Source organism: Mixophyes fleayi, chromosome 4, assembly GCF_038048845.1.
Source record: "Mixophyes fleayi isolate aMixFle1 chromosome 4, aMixFle1.hap1, whole genome shotgun sequence".
Taxonomy (NCBI): Eukaryota; Metazoa; Chordata; class Amphibia; order Anura; family Limnodynastidae; genus Mixophyes; species Mixophyes fleayi.
In genome coordinates, this window is record NC_134405.1 from 147180443 (window position 1) to 147205311 (window position 24869).

Below are 24869 nucleotides of genomic sequence, written 5' to 3' on the forward strand. Positions count from 1 at the left end.
TCAGGGAGATAGCTGGAGGAGAAAGAACTCCACTTGTACACGGTATAACACAACACTCTGCACTCCGCCGCCATCTTGTCAGCAGGAAGGTAGGGGGCGGGGCCCGGTACTTAAAGACACAGGCACCTACAGCGGGTGGGGCGGGAACTGTCTGCCGCTGACCTCATACACGAAGACTGAAGAATGCGGTACGTTGTAGTGTCAGCCGATGAGATCACATGGGAAGCTGTCAGCACAGCCATGCCCGGCACACAGGGATGATTTCCTCAGGAACGCTAACGTGAGATCAGGCCACGCCCTCCGCACGGTAAACACGTGACGTGTGTGCCAGGCCGTAGTCACTTACTCAGTGACAGTAGCTCCCGCCCTCCCCTGCTGGCCAGGCTGCACATAACGCTGACCTAGGGGGAGACGGTGGTGGCTCCCAGTACACGCAGGGCCGCAGCATATGGAGTATCTTTGTAATGTCAGTGAATGCCCCATCCAAAATCCATTCTTGCTACTGACAGTTGAGCTTGAGTAAACATTGCACAAAGGTCAAATCTGTAACAAACCTTACTGCTAATAAACTATACCAAACATAATCTAATACTATAGCAACTAATCCGTAATTAGCATTTATCTGACTAGCGCAAATTAGATAATGAAAGCAAATGTCTGATGGGTTGCTTGCTATAGCTTAGCTCCCCATTTGTGCAATGCCAGTAAATAAGCATTAAATTGTATCCAGGCAGGCTTTGTAGTATAGACAGTGGTCGAAGTGGGGGTGTATATGGTGGCATGCCATACCCTCTCTTCTCCCAGGGCCACCTTAACAACTTTATGGGCCCCCGGGCAATGCAGTGTACCGGGCCCCTAAAAAAATAATATATATATATATATATATATATATATATATATATATATATATAGGGGCCCCCTTAACTTACCTTAAGTCCGATCCTCTTCTTTTTTCCACGCTGCTGAGTCTCTTCTGCCCTCTTCCGTGCTGTGGTTGCAGTGAATGCTGGGCGTGACATCACGCCCAGCATTCACTGTGAGCACAGCACGGAAGAGGGGACCAGGGAGGGAGCCGGATCACCGCTGATGTGACTGCAAGGTAAGTATTTAAAAAAAATATATATATATTTTTTTTTATGATTTGGACGGGCCCCCCTTGCCTGCAGGGCCCCCGGGCACCTGCCCATCGTGCCCAATGGAAGAGACGGCCCTGTCTTCTCCTACTGCCTTCATTGTAATACTATCAAATTGTATTTACCTACATTCCCATTACAATTTTCATACCGTTACTTCTAAAATTCCATACCGCCACTTTTAAATTTTCACTTCATCCACTGAGTATAGATATATATTTGTTTGTGAGTGTAAGTTTGCAGGGCCATCTTTTCCATTGGGCACGATGGGCAGGTGCCCGGGGGCCCCATAGGCAGGGCTCTTAATTAGAATAAATAATCCTGCAAAAGAAAACACCTGCAAAAAAACCTTCAAGGATCACTGAGCAAGTACATCTATCTATCTCTATATATCTATATCTGTATCTCTATACATCTATCTCTATATATCTATATATATATATATATATATATATATATCTATCTATATATGTAGGGGCCCCGGTGCACTGCTTTGCCCGGGGGCCCATAATGTTGTTAAGATGCTCTGTAAGTTTGGTGTTGGTGAAATACGGGGTTGTCTTAGTTGGCTGTCATGTTGATCTGAGTCTGTTAAAGGAGAGGACCCGAAATAAGCAACATACCTCCCAACTGCCCCGATTCAAGGGATTTGCCCCGTCAGAATATTGGGAGGTATGTCCTTCCTGCTTTACTGTCAGATTTGTTTGACATAGATTGCAACACTTGTTTATCGTACAATAAAATACTTGCTGATACTTTATTGCAGAGCGGTGTCTTTTTTATTAAATGCATTATTTTAACTTTTGCTGAAATTAAGGGTAATGTTTGGCCAGGCCCGGCGCTCCCATTAGGCAACGTTAGGCAGTTGCCTAGGGCGCCGGGCTCTGGAGGGCGGCACTGAAGTGGGGGACCCAGTGATAATTAAATAAATGCTCCCGCCCGCCCGCCCACTTGCCCGCCCGCTTGATCGCTATAATGCGGTGCTGCACTGTAGCAGCACCGCAGTTTAAAATTTACCCCGCGCCTGGCAGCGTCGTGACGTCACGACGCACGACGCTGCCAGTGTAGAGGAGACAGAGAAAGAAGACAGAAGCGAGGAAGAAGAGAAAGGAAGGAAAATGAAGAAGTTAAGGTGAGTACAGGAAAGAGGAGGCTACAGATAACAGGAGGGGACGGGGGACGGATGCTATACATAGGGGGAGAACGGAAGCTACAGAAAGAAGGGAATGGAAGCTACAGTAAGGAGGGAGAATGGAGGCTATACAAAGGGGGGAGAATGGAGGCTATACAAAGGGGGGAGAATGGAGGCTATACAAAGGGGGGGGAATGGAGGCTATACAAAGGGGGGAGAATGGAGGCTATACAAAGGGGGAGAATGGAGGCTATACAAAGGGGGGAGAATGGAGGCTATACAAAGGGGGGAGAATGGAGGCTATACAAAGGTGGGAGAATGGAGGCTATACAAAGGGGGAGAATGGAGGCTATACAAAGGGGGGAGAATGGAGGCTATACAAAGGTGGGAGAATGGAGGCTATACAAAGGGGGAGAATGGAGGCTATACAAAGGGGGGAGAATGGAGGCTATACAAAGGGGGAGAATGGAGGCTATAGAAAGGGGGAGAATGGAGGCTATACACAGGGGGAGAATGGAGGCTATACAAAGGGGGTTAATGGAGGCTATACAAAGGGGGGAGAATGGAGGCTATACAAAGGGGGGAGAATGGAGGCTATACAAAGGGGGGAGAATGGAGGCTATACAAAGGGGGAGAATGGAGGCTATACAAAGGGGGGAGAATGGAGGCTATAGAAAAGGGGAGAATGGAGGCTAAACAAAGGGGGTTAATGGAAGCTATACAAAGTGGGGAGAATGGATGCTATACAAAGGGGGGGAATGGAGGCTACAGAAAGGGGGGAGAATGGATGCTACAGAAAATTGGGGGGGGGGAGGAGGAGGCTGGAGAAAATAGGGAGACGGGGGATTACACTTAGAAATGTCCTTGAGTTAGAGACTATGGGGTCTTTATACTAAAATAGTGCCGTGACAAAATGCAGCGATGCATAATGAAGCACAGCTTTAATTCACCTTGCTGGGGCTACTCTAGGATAGTTAAGGAACCATTTATGTGTATTAGTATTTGCCCTCTATTTGGCTCTCCTTTGTTGCCCTCTATTAGTATAATTAATTTTACATCTGCAGAGTACATTAACAAATGCAAATAAAATAGAACGGTCTGGATTATCTGTCATTTAGATTACCTTTCTCTATTTATTTGCATGTGTTAGTATATTTAATATATCATCTACAGAATACATTAATAGACAGCAACAGAGGAGAGCCAAGTAGTGGCCAAATACCCCAAAAAAAAAGCCAAGTAGTGGGCAGGGGGCATGTGAGTAAAGCTGGTGTTATGTGGCTAGCATATGTGACACAAGCTGATGGGCAAGGGGTGACATATGTGAGAACAGCTAGTGGGCAGATGGGCATGTGTGAGTGAAGTTGGTGGGCAGCGGGGTACATGTCAGTGTGTAACAGGTGAGTGATGTCATGTTTTCTTTTCTTTCATTTGTTTTGTTCTGAAGTCTAGCATTTGGAGCCTCCCCTCTAGATATCCTGTGTTTGCTCTTGGGTAGCAGTGAAGCCTGGACAGCATTCTGTATCAGACATCAGTGCTGCGTCAGACATCTGGACTGCATTGTAGCCAGCCAAGAGGAGGTAAGAGTTATTATTTTTAAGTGTGTTAGTGGCTGGGAAATTAGAATTTTTTTTTATTTGGGGGGGGGGCTTAAGCTTTGCCTAGGGTGCCGGGCAACCTGAGGTGTATCAGGTTGCCTATCATAAAGTTATGTTATAGCAGCTAGAATGTCTGCAGACTCAGCTTTTAGTTTCTTTTATATCAGAGTATCCATTGATTCTCTTTTGTTCTGGCAAGTAGTGTTGAAGTGACTGGGCAATGAAATGCATATTAAAATGTGGCTAAGAAAGTCAGCGTTGGGAATGTTGGGATGAAAGTGAATACTCCACATGAATAATTCTACCATAAGATAATTATTCAAGCATTACTCTTTTCATGTCTATATTGATAACTCCTACCTTAGTGTCAGGTTATGTCTTAAATACTATCAGCAACTACAAATAACTTGCAGACACAGACTGAGACGCTCTTATGCGCAACTCAGCAGGATAAATATAATTCTCCCCAAAGAAAAAAAACTCTTTTTCCCACATATTAAATAAACTACTTCAACCAAAATCATTATATCCTGCAAATAATATTACCATATACAGCATCCCCATGTTTTGTTATGCTCTGCGCCTCTGTCCTTTATGCTTCTGTATATATGGGCATAGAGTAAGCCCCAGTGGACAGTAACACCCCCCCCCCTGTTTTTACTGTCAGGACCCCACCAGTTCACTTTTTTTGTTTCAAAAAGTTTAATTTGCATTTTCAAACACAAAAAAACATAGTAGATACACATAAAACACAGCAAGCAATTTTCAAATAGTAATATATATCATAGACAAAGAATATATGCATCAGATAATCACGTAGAATTAAGAAAAGGGAAAAGTAGGTGTCACGTTTGTAGTACTGAAGTAGCCACTGACTGGTATAGACACAACTAGATTGAGAGGCGCGGAGTCTAACTCACACCCGGTATTCACCAGGCACCCTGCAAGGAGGTATAGGCATGGCTGCGTGAGGTGCACAGATTGTGGTTCCCCCAACTAGTCATCAGTGCAATGGAGTGTACACAGGATGGCAAGATTAGCGAGTGCAAGACACCAGAGGCGAGGTACAAGGGTAAATTCCAGAAGAATGGTCAGAGAAAGCCGAGGTCAGAACCTGCTGGACAATAAGGTACCGAATCACAAAGCCAAGGGGTGGTCAGAAAACAAGCCAAAAGTCATGAATGATAGACAGTAAACAGAAACAAGGACACTGGATACTGGAGAACCAATACTCTGGCACAGACTGTAGGGAGGAGGTGCCTTATATAGTTTTATGTGGGCCCTGATAGGTGAGTGTGATTTTGGTGGTCAGATGCACCTGACCGCAAACTAGCCGGCAAAAGAAACGTCCCGTTGCCTGGCAACGGGACGTGAACCTACTGCGCATGCGCGCACAGCGTAGCTGGAAGTACGCCCTGTTGCTGGCTCAGTAAGAGAGACAGGCGGGGACGGCGTCTGACAGCACTCTCCTCCCCTCTCTCTGAATTGGATGCATCTTCTCTCATAAACTAGGCCAGAAGACGAGCAGCATGAAGATCATTCTTGTTGACCCAGGATCTCTCCTCAGGACCGTATCCCTTCCAATGGACCAGAAATTGTGATTTGCCTCGGAGAGTATACATCTTTAGAATGCGTTCAACTTCAAACTCTTCACCAGACTTGGTCTTGACGGGAGGAGGTTATCTCTTGGAGAATTCATTAATAACAAGAGGTTTAAGATGGGGGAAGGGGGTAACTAGAATTTGTAAGTAACGGCATTCTACACTTGAACAATAGAATAAGGTCCGATGTAACGAGGTGCAAATTTCATGGACGGCACTTTGAGTTTAAGATTTCGAGTAGAAAACCATACCTTATCCCTAATGCGGAGTACAGGGATGTTCTTACAATGGCAATCTGCAAAGTGCTTATACGATCCTTAGTCTGTTGTAAATTGGTTTGCACCTTGGACCAGATTAAGGAAAAGTTGTGAACCAAATCTTGAGCTGCCGCTACCGTGGAGTCAGGTAGGTCCGAGAAGGTAGGCAAAATCGTGTGTCTCCCGAATAGAGTAGAAAAGGTAAACGTGCTCGTGCATTCATGCAGGTGATTATTTGTGGGAGAATTCTGCCCACGGAAGAACCTTACTTCATGCAGATTGTTTTTCAGAACAAAAACATTGGATATAGGACTCCAAATCCTGGTTGACCTGCTCAGTTTGGCCATTCATCTGGGGATGATATCCAGAGGAGAATTTTAAGTCAATGCCCAGAAGTTTGCAGAAGGCCCTCCAAAAATTAGAAACAAGCTGCACTCCACCATCAGGGATGATCTCCTGAGGACAACCATGCAGACGAAAGATGTGAAGAATGAATAAGGATGCCAATTCTGATGCAGAGGGTAGACCCTTGAGAGGGACGAAATGAGCGAATTTTGAGAATCGGTCAACAATTACTCATATGCAAGTGTCACCATGACTGCTAGGGAGGTTGGTAATAAAGTCCATACTCATGCTGGAACAGAGATGTTCTGCAACAAGAAGCGGGAGCAGGAGTCCCGCAGGGGATTTTCTAGGAGTTTTATGTCTGGCACATACTTCACAGGCCTGAACAAACTTCTGTACATCAGGAATCAAGAAGGGCCACCAGTACAAATGGGAGAGAAGTGCTACCGTTTTCTTAACACCAGCGTGTCCTGCGATTTTGGAACTATGTGCCCAATTTAACAGTTTGCTGCGCAAACGTCCAATAGGAGGAGTTTTAATGGAAAATTGTGTCAAACCCAAAATGTTCACAGGATTCATGATCAGTTTGGCAGGCATGGAAGTCTTAGAGTCAGAGGGATTGAAGGATCGTGAGAGGGTATTGGCACTAAATGTCTTGGAACTCGGCTGAAAGGTCAGAATGAGATGGAACCGACTGAAGGAAAGAGACCAACGAGCTTGACGGGAATTAAGACATTGAGCGGATTGTAAATAAATGAGGTTTTTATGATCCTTGAATACAGTGACCGGAAAGCGGTCACCCTCCAGTAAGTAGCGCCATTCTTCCAATGCGAGTTTAATAGCTAGGAGTTCCTTGTCTCCAATACCGTAATTATATTCAGTGGAAGAACATTTTTGGGAGAAAAAACCACAGGGTCAGAGTACCGGAGGAATTCTTTTGGGACAGGACAGCCCCTACGCCTACAGAAAGAAGGTTTTATGTAGATCAGGCAGGGTCAAGATTGGAGCTGATGAAAAAGCTTCTTTGATAGCCTTAAAGGCCAGGACTGTGTCATTAGACCACGACTTGACTTGGCCTCCCTTATGAGTAAGCGAGGTAATAGTTGTAATAAGGGTAGAGAATCCCTGAATAGATTGCCAATAGTCATTTGTGAAGCAGATTAAGCGTTTTGTAGATTTTAGGCCTACCGGCTGGGGCCAGTCAAGGATGGCTTTCACTTTGGGTCCATTTGGAGGCCAGATCCGGACACAATGTATGCCAGAAAGCAGACCTGGGATTGATCAAAGAGGCACTTTTCCATTTTACAATATAAGTGAATCTCCCGTAATCGAAGAAGCACTTCTTTGACATTGGCATGGTGGGAAGGTAAGTCCTGTGAAAATATCAAAATATTGTCTAGATAGACCATCACTGACTGATATAACAGATCTCGGAAGACCTCGTTGACAAATTCTTGGAATACAGCTGGAGCATTACATAGCCCAAAGGGCATAACAAGGTACTCGTAATGACCGTCTCTGGTATTGAATGCTGTCTTCCATTCGGCTCCTTTCTTAATCTTGATTAGGTTATAGGTGTTAGGAACCCCTCCAGCCAGTGCATCAAAACCCAGAGTCTGCTCTGAAAGTCTGGTGTTCACTGGAGCCCCTAGTGGTGGGGACAGACTTGGCCGCAGACAAACAGAGGGTCGTGAGATGTGCACTGACTGGGGAGAACCCAGCGATAGAGTATAGGAGCAAACAGCAGAGTGAAATCCAAAGCAAGGGTCGAGGGCTGGCAGCAGACAGCGTACTAAGTAAACAAGCCGAGGTCAGAGGTCACAGGCAAAACAGCAGCGTAAGAGTCCAGGCAATAGATCAAGGGACACAGGCAGTCAAACGTAGTCAGATATCCAGGCAAGGGTCGGCAACAATAAACAGGTACAAAGGCAAGCAGGTACAGAGAGCAGGCTAGAGCACTGAAACAGGAACTATAACCAGCAGTGAGGCCCAGTCCTCACTGCCTTAAATACTATGATGGGCAAATCAGAAAGGAGGAGGACAGGGCTGATAATCAGCCTCAGGAGGCTGCTGATTAATTACTAGCTGGGAACTAGGATAGGTCATATCACAACCAGGAACATGTATGAATGACAAATAAAATCATGCGAGAGCTCCCCCTGGAGTTGGAGGATGTCCCTACAACCTCCACAAATATAACAGTGCATTGAAACTAATGCACATGCTCGGCTGCTACCTCATGCCAGGATGCGGCATACTGCCGCGGCTTATAACAATAGGCGCCCTGAGGTCCAATTTCATGAAGATCTGAGCTCCACGGATCTGATCGAACAGCTCAGGGAAGAGGGGAAGAGGATACCGTTTTTTATGGCATTTAGCTTGCAATAGTCAATGCATGGTCTAAGGGACAAATCCTTCCGTACAAAAAAAAAACCTGCGTCGGTAGGAGAAGATGATTTGCGAATAAAACCTCGTTTCAGATTTACAGAAACATTAACGGCAATAGCCTGGGTCTCCGGTACGAATAAAGGAAATACCCTGCCCCGGGGTATGCTCTTGCCTGGCACCAGGTCAATGGGACAGTCCCAAGGATGAGGAGGAGGAAATGATTCTGCAGCGTCTTTGCTAAAAAATTTAGGAATTCGGAGTAGACCTTAGGGAGAAGATCACAGGAGGACGAAGCCCAAGAGGAAATGACTGTATTACCGGGAATGATAGTTGTCAAACAGCTAGACTTACAAGCAGAACCCCAGGAGGTAACCTGAGCATGATGCTAATCGAACTGAGAATGTGTCCTTAGCAAGGGTAGACCCAAAATAATATGGTTAATGGATTTGGGGAGAACTAGATGAATGATGAGCTCCTACCATCAGCAGAACAAGAACGGTGCTGCAGGCGATAGAGCCATGGGAGACTCGATTTTCAGCTGTATGTATACACATATGAGCAGCACGGTGGCTTAGTGACTAGCACTTCTACCTTACAGCATTGGGGTAATGAGTTTGATTCCCGACCATGGCCTTAGCAGTGTGGAGTTTCTATGTTCTCCCTGTGCTTGCATGGCTTTCCTCCGGGTGCTCCGGTTTCCTCCCACACTCTAAAAACATACCGGTAGGTTAATTGGCTGATATCAAATTGACCCTAGTCTCTCTCTCTGTCTGTGTGTGTGTATGTTTGGGAATTTAGACTAAGCTCCAATAGGGCAGGCACTGACCCTAGCCCTCATTAAGGGGGTGACTAACTTCTTGCCACCGCTTTAGGCAGTGGGCAGCTAGGCTACTTTCTACTCTGTCTCTGCAGATTCTCCTGCAGCTTTTTTTTGCCAAGCATACAATGACCTCAATAAGCCCTCTAATCAGCTCATCTGTTAGCTGTGTAAGTCCTATCCTAGTTGCCCATAGGTGTGGTCCAGGGCCGGATTTCCCGCTAGGCATCCTAGGCAACTGCCTAGGGCCAGCGGTACCCAGGGGGCCCTGCCAGAGCCATCGGTGAGCGGGGTAGGCAAGGCAGAGGGGCGCTCCCCTCCGCCTGCCATCCCCCTCTGGCCGCAGGCACAATAGAGGCTTCAAATGGATGCAACATCAAAGAAAAAAAAAAATTCAGCTGACCGCGCGTCGGGTCCCGGCAGTCTCCTCTCGTCTCCCACTGAAAATGACGGCGGGCGTGATGACATCATCACGCCCACCGTCATTTTCAGTGAGAATTCGGCGAGGAGCACAGCCGGACCAGAGGAGGAGGAGCAGCGGCAGCGCGCCATCGAAAAAAGAAGAAAACAAGAACAGAACAGGCAATTAAAAGGTAAGTTAACTAACTGAGGGCCCATGCTTGTTCAGTGAGGGGCACGAGAAATGTGGAACAGCCAGGCATTAAGGACACAGAGGGGCATGTTGACAGCTATGTAAAAGGGGCATGTTGACAGCTATGTAAAAGGGGCATGTTGACAGCTATGTAAAAGGGGCATGTTGACAGCTATGTAAAAGGGGCATGTTGACAGCTATGTAAAAGGGGCATTTTGATAGCTATGTAAAAGGGGCATGTTGACAGCTATGTAAAAGGGGCATGTTGACAGCTATGTAAAAGGGGCATGATGACAGCTATGTAAAAGGGGCATGATGACAGCTATGTAAAAGGGGCATGTTGACAGCTATGTAAAAGGGGCATTTTGATAGCTATGTAAAAGGGGCATGTTGACAGCTATGTAAAAGGGGCATGTTGACAGCTATGTAAAAGGGGCATGATGACAAATGTAAAAGGGGCATGTTGACAGCTATGTAAAAGGGGCATGATGACAGCTATGTAAAAGGGGCATGATGACAGCTATGTAAAAGGGGCATGTTGACGGCTATGTAAAAGGGGCATGATGACAGCTATGTAAAAGGGGCATTTTGACAGCTATGTAAAAGGGGCATGTTGACAGCTATGTAAAAGGGGCATGTTGACAGCTATGTAAAAGGGGCATGATGACAGCTATGTAAAAGGGGCATGATGACAAATGTAAAAGAAGCATGATGACAAATGTAAAAGGGGCATGATGACAGCTATGTAAAAGGGGCATGATGACAAATGTAAAAGGGGCATGTTGACAGCTATGTAAAAGGGGCATGTTGACAGCTATGTAAAAGGGGCATGATGACAGCTATGTAAAAGGGGCATGATGACAAATGTAAAAGGGGCATGATGACAGCTATGTAAAAGGGGCATGATGACAAATGTAAAAGCGGCATGATGACAGCTATGTAAAAGGGGCATGATGACAGCTATGTAAAAGGGGCATGATGATAAATGTGTAAAAGGGGCATGATGACAAATGTGTAAAAGGGGCATGATGACAAATGTGTAAAAGGGGCATGATGACAAATGTGTAAAAGGGCTATGATGACAAATGTGTAAAACGGCTATGATGACAAATGTGTAAAAGGGGCATGATGACAAATATGGAACAGAGTTGCATGATGACAAATATGGAATAGGCATTAAGGGCAGAGAGGGGCATGATGACAGAAATGTGGAACAGGCAGTGTGAAGTGAAATAAACAAGGGGTGCAAAAATATGGAGGGCACAGTGTGATGGTGAAGGGTGCACAGTGTGATGATAAAAGGGCAAAAGCATGATGGAGGGCACAGTGTGATGATGAAGGGGGTACAATGTACTAAATGGTAAACAGTGTGAAGGAGGAGCAAAAGTGATGTGTTGGGGATATTTTTTTCTCTTCTGTACTTTAACTTATTTGGCAAAATACATTTTTTGTAGGAGGGAGCTGGGAGAGCTTGCGCAGGCCCAGTGTGCTTGGACTGGGCGTGCAGGGACTGAAGTGACATCATACGGAGGATCAAGGTACAGTGCGCAGAGTTGGACCAATAATATCAACCTGCAGGGACTGAAATAACCTTTCTTTTCATCAGCAAATGTGAGTAATGAAAAGTAATCATTATAAATGCTGTAATTATCTCTATTGTAATAATGTCCACTCTTCAGTCTGTGACAGAAGCTCTGGGCAAATGGTAAATGGCAGGTACATAAGTCCCAGGTTCCTGTCGTTTGTAATTTTAATCAGACTGATCAAGAGATGCACCTGGGAGGTGCCTGTGAAAAGGGAGCTGGGATATGCAACCAGTGTCTCAGACCTGGGAAGGAGATGAGTTGCCTCCTCAGACACTCTGCTGTAGTGAGCAATAATATGTTGTAGCTCTGAGAGAGGGTCTTGCTAAATGTATTATCTAGTAGCCAGATGGCTAGGATATTGTATATATTTTGTTTTGTTTACAAGCTGGTGAATAAACTGGCTGTGGTTGTTATCCTGAAATGTCTGGACTTGAGTGGTTACTGCTGCTGTTGACCAAGGAGATAGTACCTGTTCCCCTGATTACATTACAAGTCTTTATATAGTGCAAAATCATAGGGGGAGCATGTCTTCTCTGGGAGTGTGTGTTACACACAGTAGTAAATTATATTTACAATCACATGCAAATGATTTGGTTAAGTGTGTATAAGGTTGCTGACCTCTGCATGTGATATGATCACTGACTTTACACCTACTGGGTTAAATCTTGTATAAATATCACATGCAAATGGATAAAATTCTACCATACATTAAAGTATTGACACGTGACATGATGGATACTACAAGAATATGCAAACACAAATGGGAGGTTCAAACATGTCCATATGCTTATTGCTTTTTCTGCATGGGAAAGACAGTAGGTTATAAATAGACCTATGTGGCAGAGCTTCCTTCAGTTTGGATATGGTTCATAGTCCTTTTTTACGATTATATGTATTTCTGTATCTGTAGAGAAATCTGTATGTGAAAGAACAAATAATGTATTTATGTTTCAAGGTGGTGATTGGTCTTTTTTAGGGGCTTGTAGTTAGTCAACAGCTGCAGTCAGCTGGTAGAGAAAGTGCAGAACTGATTTTGGAAATGATATGTTTAACATAGTTGATTAGTGTTGTCCAAAAACCTTCAGTATGTAATTTCTTGTATATTTAGGAATGAATGTTGCCATGCCAATTTTATTTGGGGGCAATTGTGTAGGATTATTGACTTTTCTGTTTTTGTTTGGATGTAGCTTAATGCACAATGATGACATTCTCAGCAGGAAAATAGAATGTAAGGTATCGCATAGGTAATACAATTGCTATTAACTTTTCTTATTCTGTAGAAAAACGACAAAATTTGAATAGAAGATTGTTTGCATTGTGTTTTATGTCAAGTGTATAGTTACAAAAAAAGCTTGGGGTAAGAATTCTTAGCATTTAAAGCTATATACAACATTATTTGCACTCTGTTTTATGTAAGGATTTAATTAAAAGCTATTATTTATTGGTATAACATTGTCTGCACTATCTTTTTTAGTACCTATTAAAAGTTAATATTGTTTCACGGAGGGGGGCACTAAACCAGTATCTTGCCTAGGGCCCTATGAGGTCTAAATCCGGCTCTGGTGTGGTCACTCCTCTTTTTAATCCTTCTAGGATGTAAGTTCTCATGAGCAGGACCCTCTTTCCATGTGTTTTCCCTCCACCATTACACCTTCTGCCCAGTCCTCTTCATCTCTAGGCCTGCTACCCCAGCCCAGTTTCTCAAGCTCATGCTCCTGGGCACAGGCCTATGTCACATGAGTATTACTTATCACTTATGCTAACTGTCTAGTCATACATTTTTTAAATCTACAATTCTATGTTCTCTGTTAATTCATAGTCGACTGGTATTTGTATAACTATGTATAGAGTAATAATGCGTTTTTCATAGCTATTACTGTAAATGTATCTGTTTGCCCCCTATGTACTCTGCTGTAGACCAGTTGTGGTGCCTTATTAATAAGATATAATAATCCTGATGGGGAGGAGCCTAAACTCCAAAGACAAAACTCCACACCATTATACTACCAACCTGCATCGGCAGGTTGTATCCATGAATTCATGTTGTTTATGCCAGACTCTGACTTCTGCATGTCACAGCAGAAATCAAAATTTATCAGATCAGTCAAAATTTTTTCAATCTTCAACTGTTCAACAGTTTTGGTGAGCCTGTGCCCACTGTAACCTCTGTTTCTTGTTTTTAGCTGACAGACGTGGAACCTGGTGTAGTCTTCTGCTGCTGTAGCCTATCCACTTCAAGGTTTGATGTGCTTTGTGTTGAGAAATACTATTCTGCATATCATTCTTGTAACGCAATTTTGAATTAATGTCACCATCCTGTCAGCTTGAATCCAGTCTGACCATTCTTCCCTGACCTTTCTCATTAGCGAGGCATGTCTGCCCACTGAACAACTGCTTACTGGATGTTTTTTGTTGTGGCTGAACGGCATGTGTGTGTGTGTGTGTGTGTGTATGTATATGTGTGTATATATATATATATATATATATATATATATATATATATATATATATTAGTGTGTGTGTGTGTGTGTGTGTGTATATGTCAGGCGCTGTCCCGCTTTCTCTTCGGGACGGCCGCCTGCTTCTCTTCCTAGCGCGTCTGGTTGCCAGGCATCTCCCGAAGCTTGATGGCAAACATCAAATAGAGAATAAAAGTGTCCCATATCTTTTTTCTCTTGAGCCATGGCTTTCCTGAGCATGTGCTGTAATGTGCGGTTAAAGCGTTCTACCAAGCCGTCTGTTTGAGAATGGTACTTCATCAGTTTGGACATGAACGGGGTGCCCTGGTCTGTGAGAATTTTCTTGGGTTTTCCCAAGCGTGTAACCATCAATACAAGTTGTTTAGCTTCCTTTTTATCCAGTTGTAATGTCAGGATGGTAAATATATTTGACACCATACAGATTTCACTCCGTTTCTTGAGACCCTAAACGCTAGCTAGACAAAGACCAGGGGGTAAATGTATCATAGTCCGGGTTGTACAAGTCGCTTTAAATTTAAGCTGTCATCTCGCCGATTTCCGGGCGACTTGTACAACCCGGACTATGATACATTTACCCCCAGCTTTCTAAAGTCCAGGCAGCTTCCCTATGTTGGTCTCCCTGAACAATTAAACAAGCAAGGTTTTATACATAACACTCCTCCCACAGCCCTAGCTTGATGGGCAGCTGACACACCCACCTTCCCTTTAAGAGGAAACTCCCGTCAGAGGTTCTGTTTGGCCTCACACAGACACACCCTGTCTGTTTGTTGTGGGGAGGGACATTTCAAACTATGTAAGTTAAACCACACTTTAAACTATTATTTGTCACACATAAGTCTTTATCTTTAAACTAGATGCATTGCTGCTTGTATGTTTTCTCTACATTTTGCCAGCTAAATGCCTCCCTTTGTTACATCTCTCTCTCACTATTTCTATCTATCCCTTCAAGAATATATCCTCTGGGGTGCTCCACAATAACTGTGGTAGTATTTTACGATGCTGGATATCTCGACACTACTTACCCTGACAGGACTGCAGCAAAGACTGCATTGCAGACTCACTGAAAACACAGGCAGACATCACTAACTTGCGACAGCTGAAGAGGCACGCAGCATCCTATGACGTCAGAATGAAGAGACACACTGTCATCCGAGCTCTTAAGGTGCTAATTTACGATGGCGCCGCTTGTACAAGGTTGTACAGGCGTCGCCTCCTTAAATTAGTACCTTAAGAGCTCAGATCACAGTGGTTTTCTCTTCATTCTGACGTCATCCGACACTGTCGGGCTCTTCAGCTGCCGTAATTTACTGAAGTCTGCCTTTCAAGCTGCCTGTGTTTCCAGTGAGTCGGCGATGTGGTCTTCGCTGTAATCTTGCTAGGGTAAGTAGTGTCGGGATATCCAGCATCGTAAAAGTGAGTACCAACACAATAACGCCATTTTCACAAAAGCTAGTATATATTCAAGATAGAGAGGGCATTCACCATTTTGATATGTTCTCTTTATTTAAATAGGCAGGTTAATTAAAATTCTGATGGTCAGTGACATTATGCACTGACTGAACACCGTTAAGAGAACTAAAAGATGCATCTAGCAACAAGCGTAAATGATCAGTCTGACCGACAAAGCACCTGGAAGTCATGTCCAATTGCTAGGCAACAACCGGGCAGTGCTGGGATCAGAAGGCATTCATCCCTGCGGCAGGGAAAGTGAGCGAGGATGGCGCCTAACACTTAGATACTGCTCAAGTAGTGAAACCCATTGTCGAGAATCTTCCATACAGCATACAAAAAAGATGGATTTTCCAAGTTTCAAAGAAGAAAATCAAGCTGCATTCCCTCCCTTCTCATTCTTTTCACAGTTAATTTATAGCCTAGCAAATATGAATCATGACCCTAGCTTCATTTTCTATGCCTTAACCATAGCCAATCCAAAGAGTGAAAAAACTGCAAAAAAGTACGGCAACCCCAGAATACCTATATCGGTACACAAGACAGAGGTGAACATGCTTCCAAATTATCCTTTTACGACGGTTAAGAAAGTAGAACCTCCAAATAGGCAATTCTCTCTGCACATTACACCTAACTCTTTTAAGAAGTGTTGTGATTTCAGGGAGAAACCTTTAGAAGAGCACAAGAGTATGCTTAAAAACATTGAAATCGCTTTCGTATGCAGTTCTTTTACAAATCACCTATCTAGAGACTATAAAGCATCATCATCATCATTTATTTATATAGCGCCAACATATTCCGTAACGTTTTACAATTGGGGAAAAACACAGTAAACTAATAAACGAACTGGGTAAAACAGACAAAGAGGTTAGAAGGCCCTGCTTGCAAGCTTACAATCTATGGGACAATGGGAGTTTGATACATGAGGTTAAGTCTACATGTTGCATTTCGGCCCAGCCAGACTGCAAAGGTAAAAGTGACTCATAAGCTAAATGATCCTGTCACACAACAATGTTGGTCAGGGGGTAGTTGTCTTGTGGGAAATTGTGTAACGGATGGTAATAGGGTAATGTAGTGAGGCTAAGAGGGTAGTTGAGGAATATTATTAGCTTGTCTGAAGAGGTGGGTTTTCAGAGAACGCTTGAAAGTTTGTAGACCAGATAAGAGTCTTATTGTGCGAAGGAGAGAATTCCATAGAATGAGTGCAGCCCGAAAAAAGTCCTGTAACCGGGAATGGGAGGATGTAATGATGGTGGATGAGAGATGCAGATCTTGTGTAGAACGGAGTTGCCGAGTTGGGAGATATTTTGAGACAAGAGAGGAGATGTATGTTGGTGCAGCTTTGTTGATGGCCTTGTAGGTTAGTAAAAGTATTTTATATTGGATTCTGTAGCAAACAGGCAACCAGTGTAGAGACAGACAGAGTGATTCAGCAGAGGAATAACGGTTTGCAAGGAAAATCAATTTTGCCGCTGCGTGCAAAATAGATTTTAGGGGTTTGAGTCTGTTTTGGGGATGACCAGTAAGGAGGGAATTGCAATAGTCATTGCGGGAGATAAGTGCATTAATTAAGGTTTTTGCAGTGTGATATATGTGCAAATTCTGGAAATGTTTTTTAGATGTATATAACATGATTTAGATATAGAGTCAACGTGGGGAACAAAGGATAGGTGTGAGTTGATGATTACACCTAGGCAGCGAGCTTGTGGGGTGGGATTTATGGTCATGTTATCAACAGAAATAGAAATGTCAGGTATGCTCTTGTTGGCGGGTGGGAATATTATTAACTCTGTTTTACAAATATGAAGTTTGAGTTGGCGAGAGGACATCCAAGATGAAATGGCAGAAAGACAGTCAGTTTGACGGGACAACACAGATGTCGAGAGATCAGGAGAGGATAGATAAATTTGGGTATCATCCACATAGAGATGATACTGAAATCCAAAGGAGCTTATTAGATTTCCAAGCGGTATAGATAGAGAACAGCAGAGGACCTAGCACTGAGCCTTGCGGTACTCTAACTGATAAAGGAAGCGGAGCAGAGGTGGCCCCAGAGAAATTAACAGTGAAAGAGAAATTAGAAAGGTAGGATGAGAACCAGGATAGAACAGTGTCTTGAAGACCTATGGATTGCAGCGTTTGTATAAGAAGAGAGTGGTCAACGGTGTCAAATGCAACCGAGAGATCCAGGAGAATTAGGAGAGAGTAATGGCATTTAGTTTTAGCAGTGATCAGATCATTGACAACCTTAGACAACGCAGTCTCTGTGGAATGTTGAGAACGAAAGCCAGACAGAAGAGGATCCAGCAGGTTGTTTGCAGAAAGGAAGCGTGTGAGACGAGTGTAGGCAAGTCTCTCTAGGAGCTTGGAGGGGCACGGGAGCTGAGAGATGGGACGCTAATTTGAGAGAGAGTTTGGGCAGAATCTTGTTTTTTTAGAATAAGCGTAATCACTGCGTGCTTGTATAGTGATGGAAAGATGCCAGTAGAGAGCGAGAGATTACAGATTTTAGTTAGAGGTGAAATGAGAACAGGAGACAGGGATCTACCAATTTGCAAGGGAATAGGATCAAGAGGACAGGAGGTAGAGTAGGAAGATAAGAAGAGAGCAGAAATGTCCTCTTTTGTGGGGTCAAATGAAGAGAGCGTGTCAGTGGGTAGTGAGAAGGAAGAATTGAGCTAAGTGCTTTTCAAGGAAGAGGATACCATTTCTAGTCTGATTTTATCAATTTTGTCCTTGAAGTAGGAAGCAAGATCCTGGGCACTGATAGTAGATGGAGGGTTCGGGGAGGGAGGATTGAGAAGAGATTTAAATGTGTTAAAAAGGCATTTGGGGTTAGAAGTCTGAGTATAGATAAGAGATTGGAAGTATATTTGTTTTGCAGTGTCCAGAGCTTTTGATAGGAGCGGTAGATAGAAGTATATGTGAAGAAGTCATTAGAGGTGCGAGATTTACGCCAGTGACGTTCTGCTTTACGGGAAAGTTTTTGAAGACTTTGCGTTGCTGTAGTGTGCCACGGCTGACATCGAAATCGACGTGTAGTATGTAGTGTCGCTGGAGCCACTTGGTCAAGGGCCGTTGAGATGTAGAGATAGGGGAGAGAAGGTGTTGGACAGAGGTGAAAAATTGTTGAAGATTAATAGAATTAAGATTTCTGTGGGTATGAGGAGGCTTGGTAGAGTGAGACAGTAGAGAGGTTAGAGCAGTAGGGGTGAGCGTGTAGCTGATAAGATGATGATCTGAGAGGGGGAAGGGTGTGTTAAGGAAATTAGAAACTGAGCATAGTCTAGAGAAAACAAGATCAAGGCAGCGGCCATCCTGATGAGTAGATGATTCAATCCACTGGGAGAGGTCAAGTGAGGAGGTTAGAGAGAGTAGTTTGGAAGCAGCTTTGGAAGGTGGATTATCAATGTGGATGTTAAAATCACCCAGGATGAGAGTGGAATGTCTGAAGATAAGAAGTGAGGGAGCCATGCAGAGAAATCCTCAATAAATTGTTGGTGTGCTCCAGGGGGACAATAGATCACAGCAACATGTAGAGAAATGGATTAAAAATGCAAATAGCATGTACTTCAAAAGATGTGAACGTGAGTGATCGGACATTTGGTAGAACTGTGAACGTGCACTGTGGGGAGAGTAGTAGTCCAACCCCGCCTCCTTGTCTGCCTTCAGGTCGGGGGTGTGGGTGAAATGGAAGCCACCATGTGAAAGTGCTGCAGGTAAGGCAGTGTCTGATTGCATGAGCCATGTTTCTGTTATTGCCAGAAGGTTGAGGTTTTTTGAGAAGAAGAGATGTATGGAGGTAAGTTTGTTACAAACAGAGCGTGCATTCCAAAGGGCACATTTAAAGGATTTTGGAAGAGAGGGGAAACAGGTGATGTGTTTGAGGTTTGCTATAGAGCGGTAGTGCTCTGATGTATGTGTGTGTCAGGAGTGTGGGGGACCTGGGTTAGGTGATATATCACCAGCTAATAGAAGCAGAGTGAGAGAAAGATAGGTAAGGGGATTGTAAGATGTGTGACCTTTTATTTTCTGGTGACAGGTGGAGGCTATACTTGTAAGCTATAATAAATAGGACAACAGTTCATGGGTGTTAACTAGAGTGGAGTAATGAAGATGCAATGTGGACAAATGTTTGTGTTGGTGGAGGGGTGAAAGATGATACAGTCCTAAAGATAATGGCATGAAAAGAGACCAAGAAAAGCAGTTTGTTAAACATTGTGACTAGTAATGCAGAAATAGGCTGTGACAGATGTAGTTTATTCCTGGAAGTAATCAAATGTTGTCCAATGTTTGTCTAACTGCATTTTCATACACATTGTGAGAAAACCCACTTAGTGGAAAAAACACACACATACGTTTCACCCCACGTACGTCACCCCATAGACTGAAGCTAATATGTAGTCAGACTAATTTAGGAATACACTACAGCTGTGCTAATTGGTCAGATAATCAAAGGAAAAGAACATTTGTCAAATAGGCTAGAGGAGGCCAGATACCTATCATAAATTAGGCATCAGTAAAAGACTAGGCCAATCTAAGTTTAAACAGATAACAAATTCCTATAACATACTTTTAAACACACAGTTGCAGGGATGAGATACACAGATTAATGTTAAAAATAGCAGAAGCATGGATGGACATACTTTTAAACATATAGTTGCAGGGATGTGATACACAGATTAATGTAGTTCAGAATAGCAGAAGCATGGATAGGACATACCTGGAGATGAAAAGAGAAGAGAAGGATGATGGTTAGCTGCTGTGTTGCAGTGTTGTCTTACTGTGCATTTTCATACACTTTGTGAGAAAACCCACTTAGTGCAGAAAACACACACATACGTCTCACCCCACATACATCACGGAGTGTGACAGTAAGAAACACGTGACTGTTTAACACTCAGACACATTCAAATCTGCTTCACTCAACACTCATTCTGGTGAGCTGAAGGTGGAAGAGAAGATATAAACTTCAGTCACATCTACATGTACAGAGGTTGCATAAAGGGCAATAGTGGATGATCTATTTTCTAAAGTATACCTAGTGAAGGTACACCCCAAAGGGCATTCCAAGAAATCTATAAAAATGTATGCCATTTTAGACAACCAAATTAATAGATCATTAGCTAAGGTTAGTCAGCAACACAACAACCCCACAAAAGCCCAAAAGTTTGACTTCGGATGCGTAATAGTGGGTGATGTTTGTATTGACAAGGTGCGCAGACCAGAAAATGGCTATGCCTTTAACACGATCATGACATAAAATGGTTGTGCATCCCTGTTTGAGTCATGCCTGAGTCACTTATTTGTAAAAGAGAGCCCAACAGAGGAGTGCATTGAAGTCACGTGATTTAGACTGGCAAAGACCTTCCCACATACGTATAAGAAGGGTGATCTTGACCATACTGTATTTCAGTCAATGAAAGATGACAATAAACTGCCCTTTCAATGGAAGGCAAAGAATTAATAATTATGGATAAAGAATTCTTCTAAGACAAATAAAATAGTTAGTGGGTAGCCTCACTCCCATTTGTTCACCTAGATGTTGTCTTCCCAACAATAAAGAGCAGGTATAAATTTTACATCCTTTATGAAAAACTTATTTGACAATGGACATATAGAAAAAACTCCTCCATTAAAGAATGATGAAGAATGTTGGTATCGTCCAATCTTTGAAGTATACCAAAGTCAGGTCAGATAAGGGTGGTGTTTGAACTCAAATGCTACATTTCAAGTGCTTGTTAAAAAACATCCTCCACATTAGATTAGACCTTACAAACAACCTCCTGGGAGTGTTAATTCACTTCTATAGAAGCCGATATCCAACAAGATATTTTAATGCTTTATTGTTAGAGAAGACAATATAAACTATTTGAGCTTCTTGTGGTACCACAATAATGATGTACATGGTGACATTGCTGAGTACTGGATGAAAGTACATGTTTTTGGTAACAGTCCTTCACCTGCAATGGCTACTTATGAATTCAGAAGAACAGCCGAAGAAGGAGAAATGGAATACCTTGATGATACCAGGCAATTCATTGAAAGTGACTTTTATGTGGATGATGGACTCAAATTGCTGCCCATAGATGATGAAGCTACAGAACTACTCAAAAGTGCTCATGCGATGTTAAACGTTACTAATTTGCACAAAGGAGTCTCAAATAGTTCTCAAGTTATGAAGGCATTTGACTCAGAAGATCATGTAAAAGAAGAACTTAGATCTAGGTGTTGATACTCTACCTATTCAACGTAGCCTAGGGATAAGTTGGGATCTAGAGACAGATGCTTTTACATTCCAGGTGTTAATCGAAGAGAAATGATACTACCAAAGAGGTTTCCTGTCAACAGTGAACAGTGTCTATGACCCACTGTTTTTGTAGCTCCAGTACAATGGAAGTCTTGACACAGCGAGCTCTATGCAGATTCACGAGACACTGATGCACCATGACTGTTAGGAAAACAACAAGAATGGGAGATGTGAAAAGATTCCCTACAATTCATAGAATAAGTCCAAGTTCTACATTGTTACACCTCTACATCACTCATTGCAGCAAAACGCATAGCTTTGTATTTTCTCAGGTGCTTCAACAAAGGCCATAGCTGCAGTCACTTATCTAAAAATATGTCCAATTGACAAACTACTAATTGTCAAAGACTTTTTCCAATTGATGAATCCTCAATCTGATGCAGCGAACCACCCACAAGTAATCATCTTGCTCACAAGAACTGTTATTAACAAAGTGGGTTTCTGGACTGTATGTGCTTATGAGTGGAAAGCATGTAGTGGTGGTTGTTGTCTGAACAGAGGGGTCAGGGGTTTCTAGTCCTGCAAGATAGGGTCTGTTGGAGGTTTACAGTGTTACAAAACATTGTATGACACACATTGCCAGCTATAAACATAACAAAGCTGCCCGCCACAAACCTTACTACAAGCTATAAACATCAAGAGCTATAGATATTCTGCAAAAGAGCCACAAACACTGTGGGCTATAGACATTTTCAGCATATAAAGTGACAGCTATATACACTTTGCAATATACAGTATGTCAGAGAGCAAGAAACCAATGTGTCACATATCACACTGGGATGTACACCTACTAACAATTGATGCTACTGAGCAAAGTGGTGCAGAGTTTAACATGCACCCAGTGTTCACCAGGGACCCCTGCATGGAGGTTTAGTCTTAGCTACATGGGGCCTTAAGGTCGCAGCCCTCAGAGCTAGTCACTAGTGAGGTAACTGGAGTCACGGACAGACGTAAGGCCTGATTCATTAAGAAACTTAGGCAAGAAATTTCTTACTTAAGTCTCTTGGACAAAACCATATTAAAATGCAAGGGGTGAAAATTAGTTTTCTATCTTGCACATATCAACTTTAAATTTCAGTGTATAAATAAGCTATCAAGTATTTGTGTGCTACATTAAAAAATAGACAGTATTTAACTTATGTGCAAAATAGAGAACTAATTTTCACCCCTTTCAATTTAACATGGTTTTGTCCAAGAGACTTAAGTAATAAATTTCTTGCCTAAGTTCAGTAATGAATCAGGCCCGTAGTGTACTAGCCAGGTCAGTACTAGGAGAGCCAAGTAAAGCCAGAAACGTTAAGCAAAAGAATAGTCAGAGTAGCCAAGGTCAAGTCAGGAGTCCAAACAGAACAAAGGATGGTCAGGAAAACGCAAGTTGGCAACAGAAAGTCCAATATATGGAATCAAAGATGCAGATAAGAACCTGGAACAGACCAAGGGGTGATCAGTGCCAGAGTCTAACTTAAATAGATTGTATAAAAACATTTACGGCAGTCACTGATGTCACACTGACCGCCGACAGCAGGTTTTTTGAAAGTTCTTAGGCCACTGGGACACTTCCTACACTGCTGGCTGCCGAGGCACGGAGGTTGCTAGGCAACAGCATGTGTACCACCAGGAGAGAAGATGTCTGTCCCCACTACAAGGGAAGAGAGCTGGGATGGCACCTGACGCAATAAAAAGAATAAACCTACAAGCAAATAGGATACTGAGTACAAGCTTAACTGATGCGTTTATCTCTAAAAAAAAAAGTACCCAAAAGACTCTCCCTAAAAAGATAACCAATGCAATTTCACAAAACAACGCACCGGAAAAAGATGAGCCTCTGTCCCTAACTTCTTTCTACAGAACCCTACAAAAAGAATTGAGGTCAACATTTATAGTGGAAAAAAGAAACTGGCTTAGATAATACGGGACATTAATGAGCAGTAACTTAAAATGATTAGGTTAGAAAAAGTTTCTCTGCCCTCTCCCCTCAAATGTCCCCAAGAGCATATGTTTTAATTATTTTATTTATGCATATACAATCATATTTATTCAGAAAGCCTAGCAAGCCGATCACTTCAAGCCACATCAATTCCAGAAGCCTTGGGGCCTGATAGTGCAGTCAGAAGATGACAGTTCATACAGCACCAATAGTGGTTACCTGTGTCCATCGTCTGACTGCAATAACCAGCATACATTATAATAATCCAATCAATTTTCATTTGCTTATTATTGGGATCACAGCCTTTTTTGGACCACGCACTGCAATAATATAGACTGGGATATCACAGCATGTGTTGTATTTTCTTTGTTATTTACTAAGTCTGCCTATGTCTCAAAAATCTGTGTTTTTTGGAAGATATTGTCAATGTTGACAGGATAGCTAAGTTGTAACATATATCATTGCCAACTTATCTGCGCTATTCTTAACCTTTTTCCTTTTACAGGTAGACGCTGTTCCAGCGCTGAAAATCAGAATATTTCATATAATTGCTTATGCTGTCCTCCTCCTTCAACTGACAACTCTTATTCATACTGTAATAGAGAGACTTGCCAAAAATATAAAAAGCCCAAGAATTATCCTGTGGGACGAGTAAAAAGACAAAAACTAGAAGAAGAGCGCTATAACTTATGTTGCTCTCCTGTAAGACAGCAAAGTTTTGTTCCAAACATCCCAATTGCTAAGGACAAGGTCAAGATTAGCAGTCAGGACATCCTTAGGGTCTGTGCTGCTTTGATGCCAGAAAGGAATGGATAAGGCTGTGCTGTCTGCTGTCACAGATTCCCCAGCATCCCATCCCTATTGGATCATATTCGCACTGCACCTAGTCAGGGCTACAGCTGCCAAGTCTTCTACCACAAGTTCAAAACCTTTTTGGGAGAAAGACAGCGAGAACTCTGAAGAGGTTTCCAGCAATGGTTCAACTTGACAAATAGACAAAGGAGATATGGAGAAATGGTAGATTGGTAATCAGCAACATAAAGTCTGAACATAACTTTTTATAGAAAAGTAGTGTATATATAACTGGACCAATAAAGTATATTTGGAATTACTATATATGAACAATATTGATCTTGCTAAATTGGTGTGCATTATATACAGTATATAATATAGAATATTTTTTATAAGTGCATGTATAAATGAATAGGCATATAGCATGTATATGCTAGCCAAGTGAATGAAAGTAGCTAATTT

General features: G+C 42.8%; 1 protein-coding gene and 1 long non-coding RNA gene across 2 annotated transcripts in view; one reads left to right on the forward strand and one right to left on the reverse strand.

Moving 5' to 3' along the window:
• The window catches only part of MKLN1 (muskelin 1), a 53752-nt gene extending 53509 nt beyond the window's left edge, over positions 1-243 (reverse strand). The window contains exon 1 of the mRNA XM_075208552.1: positions 1-243. Coding sequence (XP_075064653.1) covers positions 1-74 — 74 coding nt within the window. The 5' untranslated portion in view covers positions 75-243.
• LOC142152190 (uncharacterized) lies at positions 203-24699 on the forward strand. Its single transcript, XR_012691301.1, has 3 exons — positions 203-315; positions 13640-13688; positions 24121-24699. It is a non-coding gene; the product is annotated as an uncharacterized LOC142152190 (long non-coding RNA).
• The last annotated feature ends 170 nt before the right edge of the window (positions 24700-24869 follow it).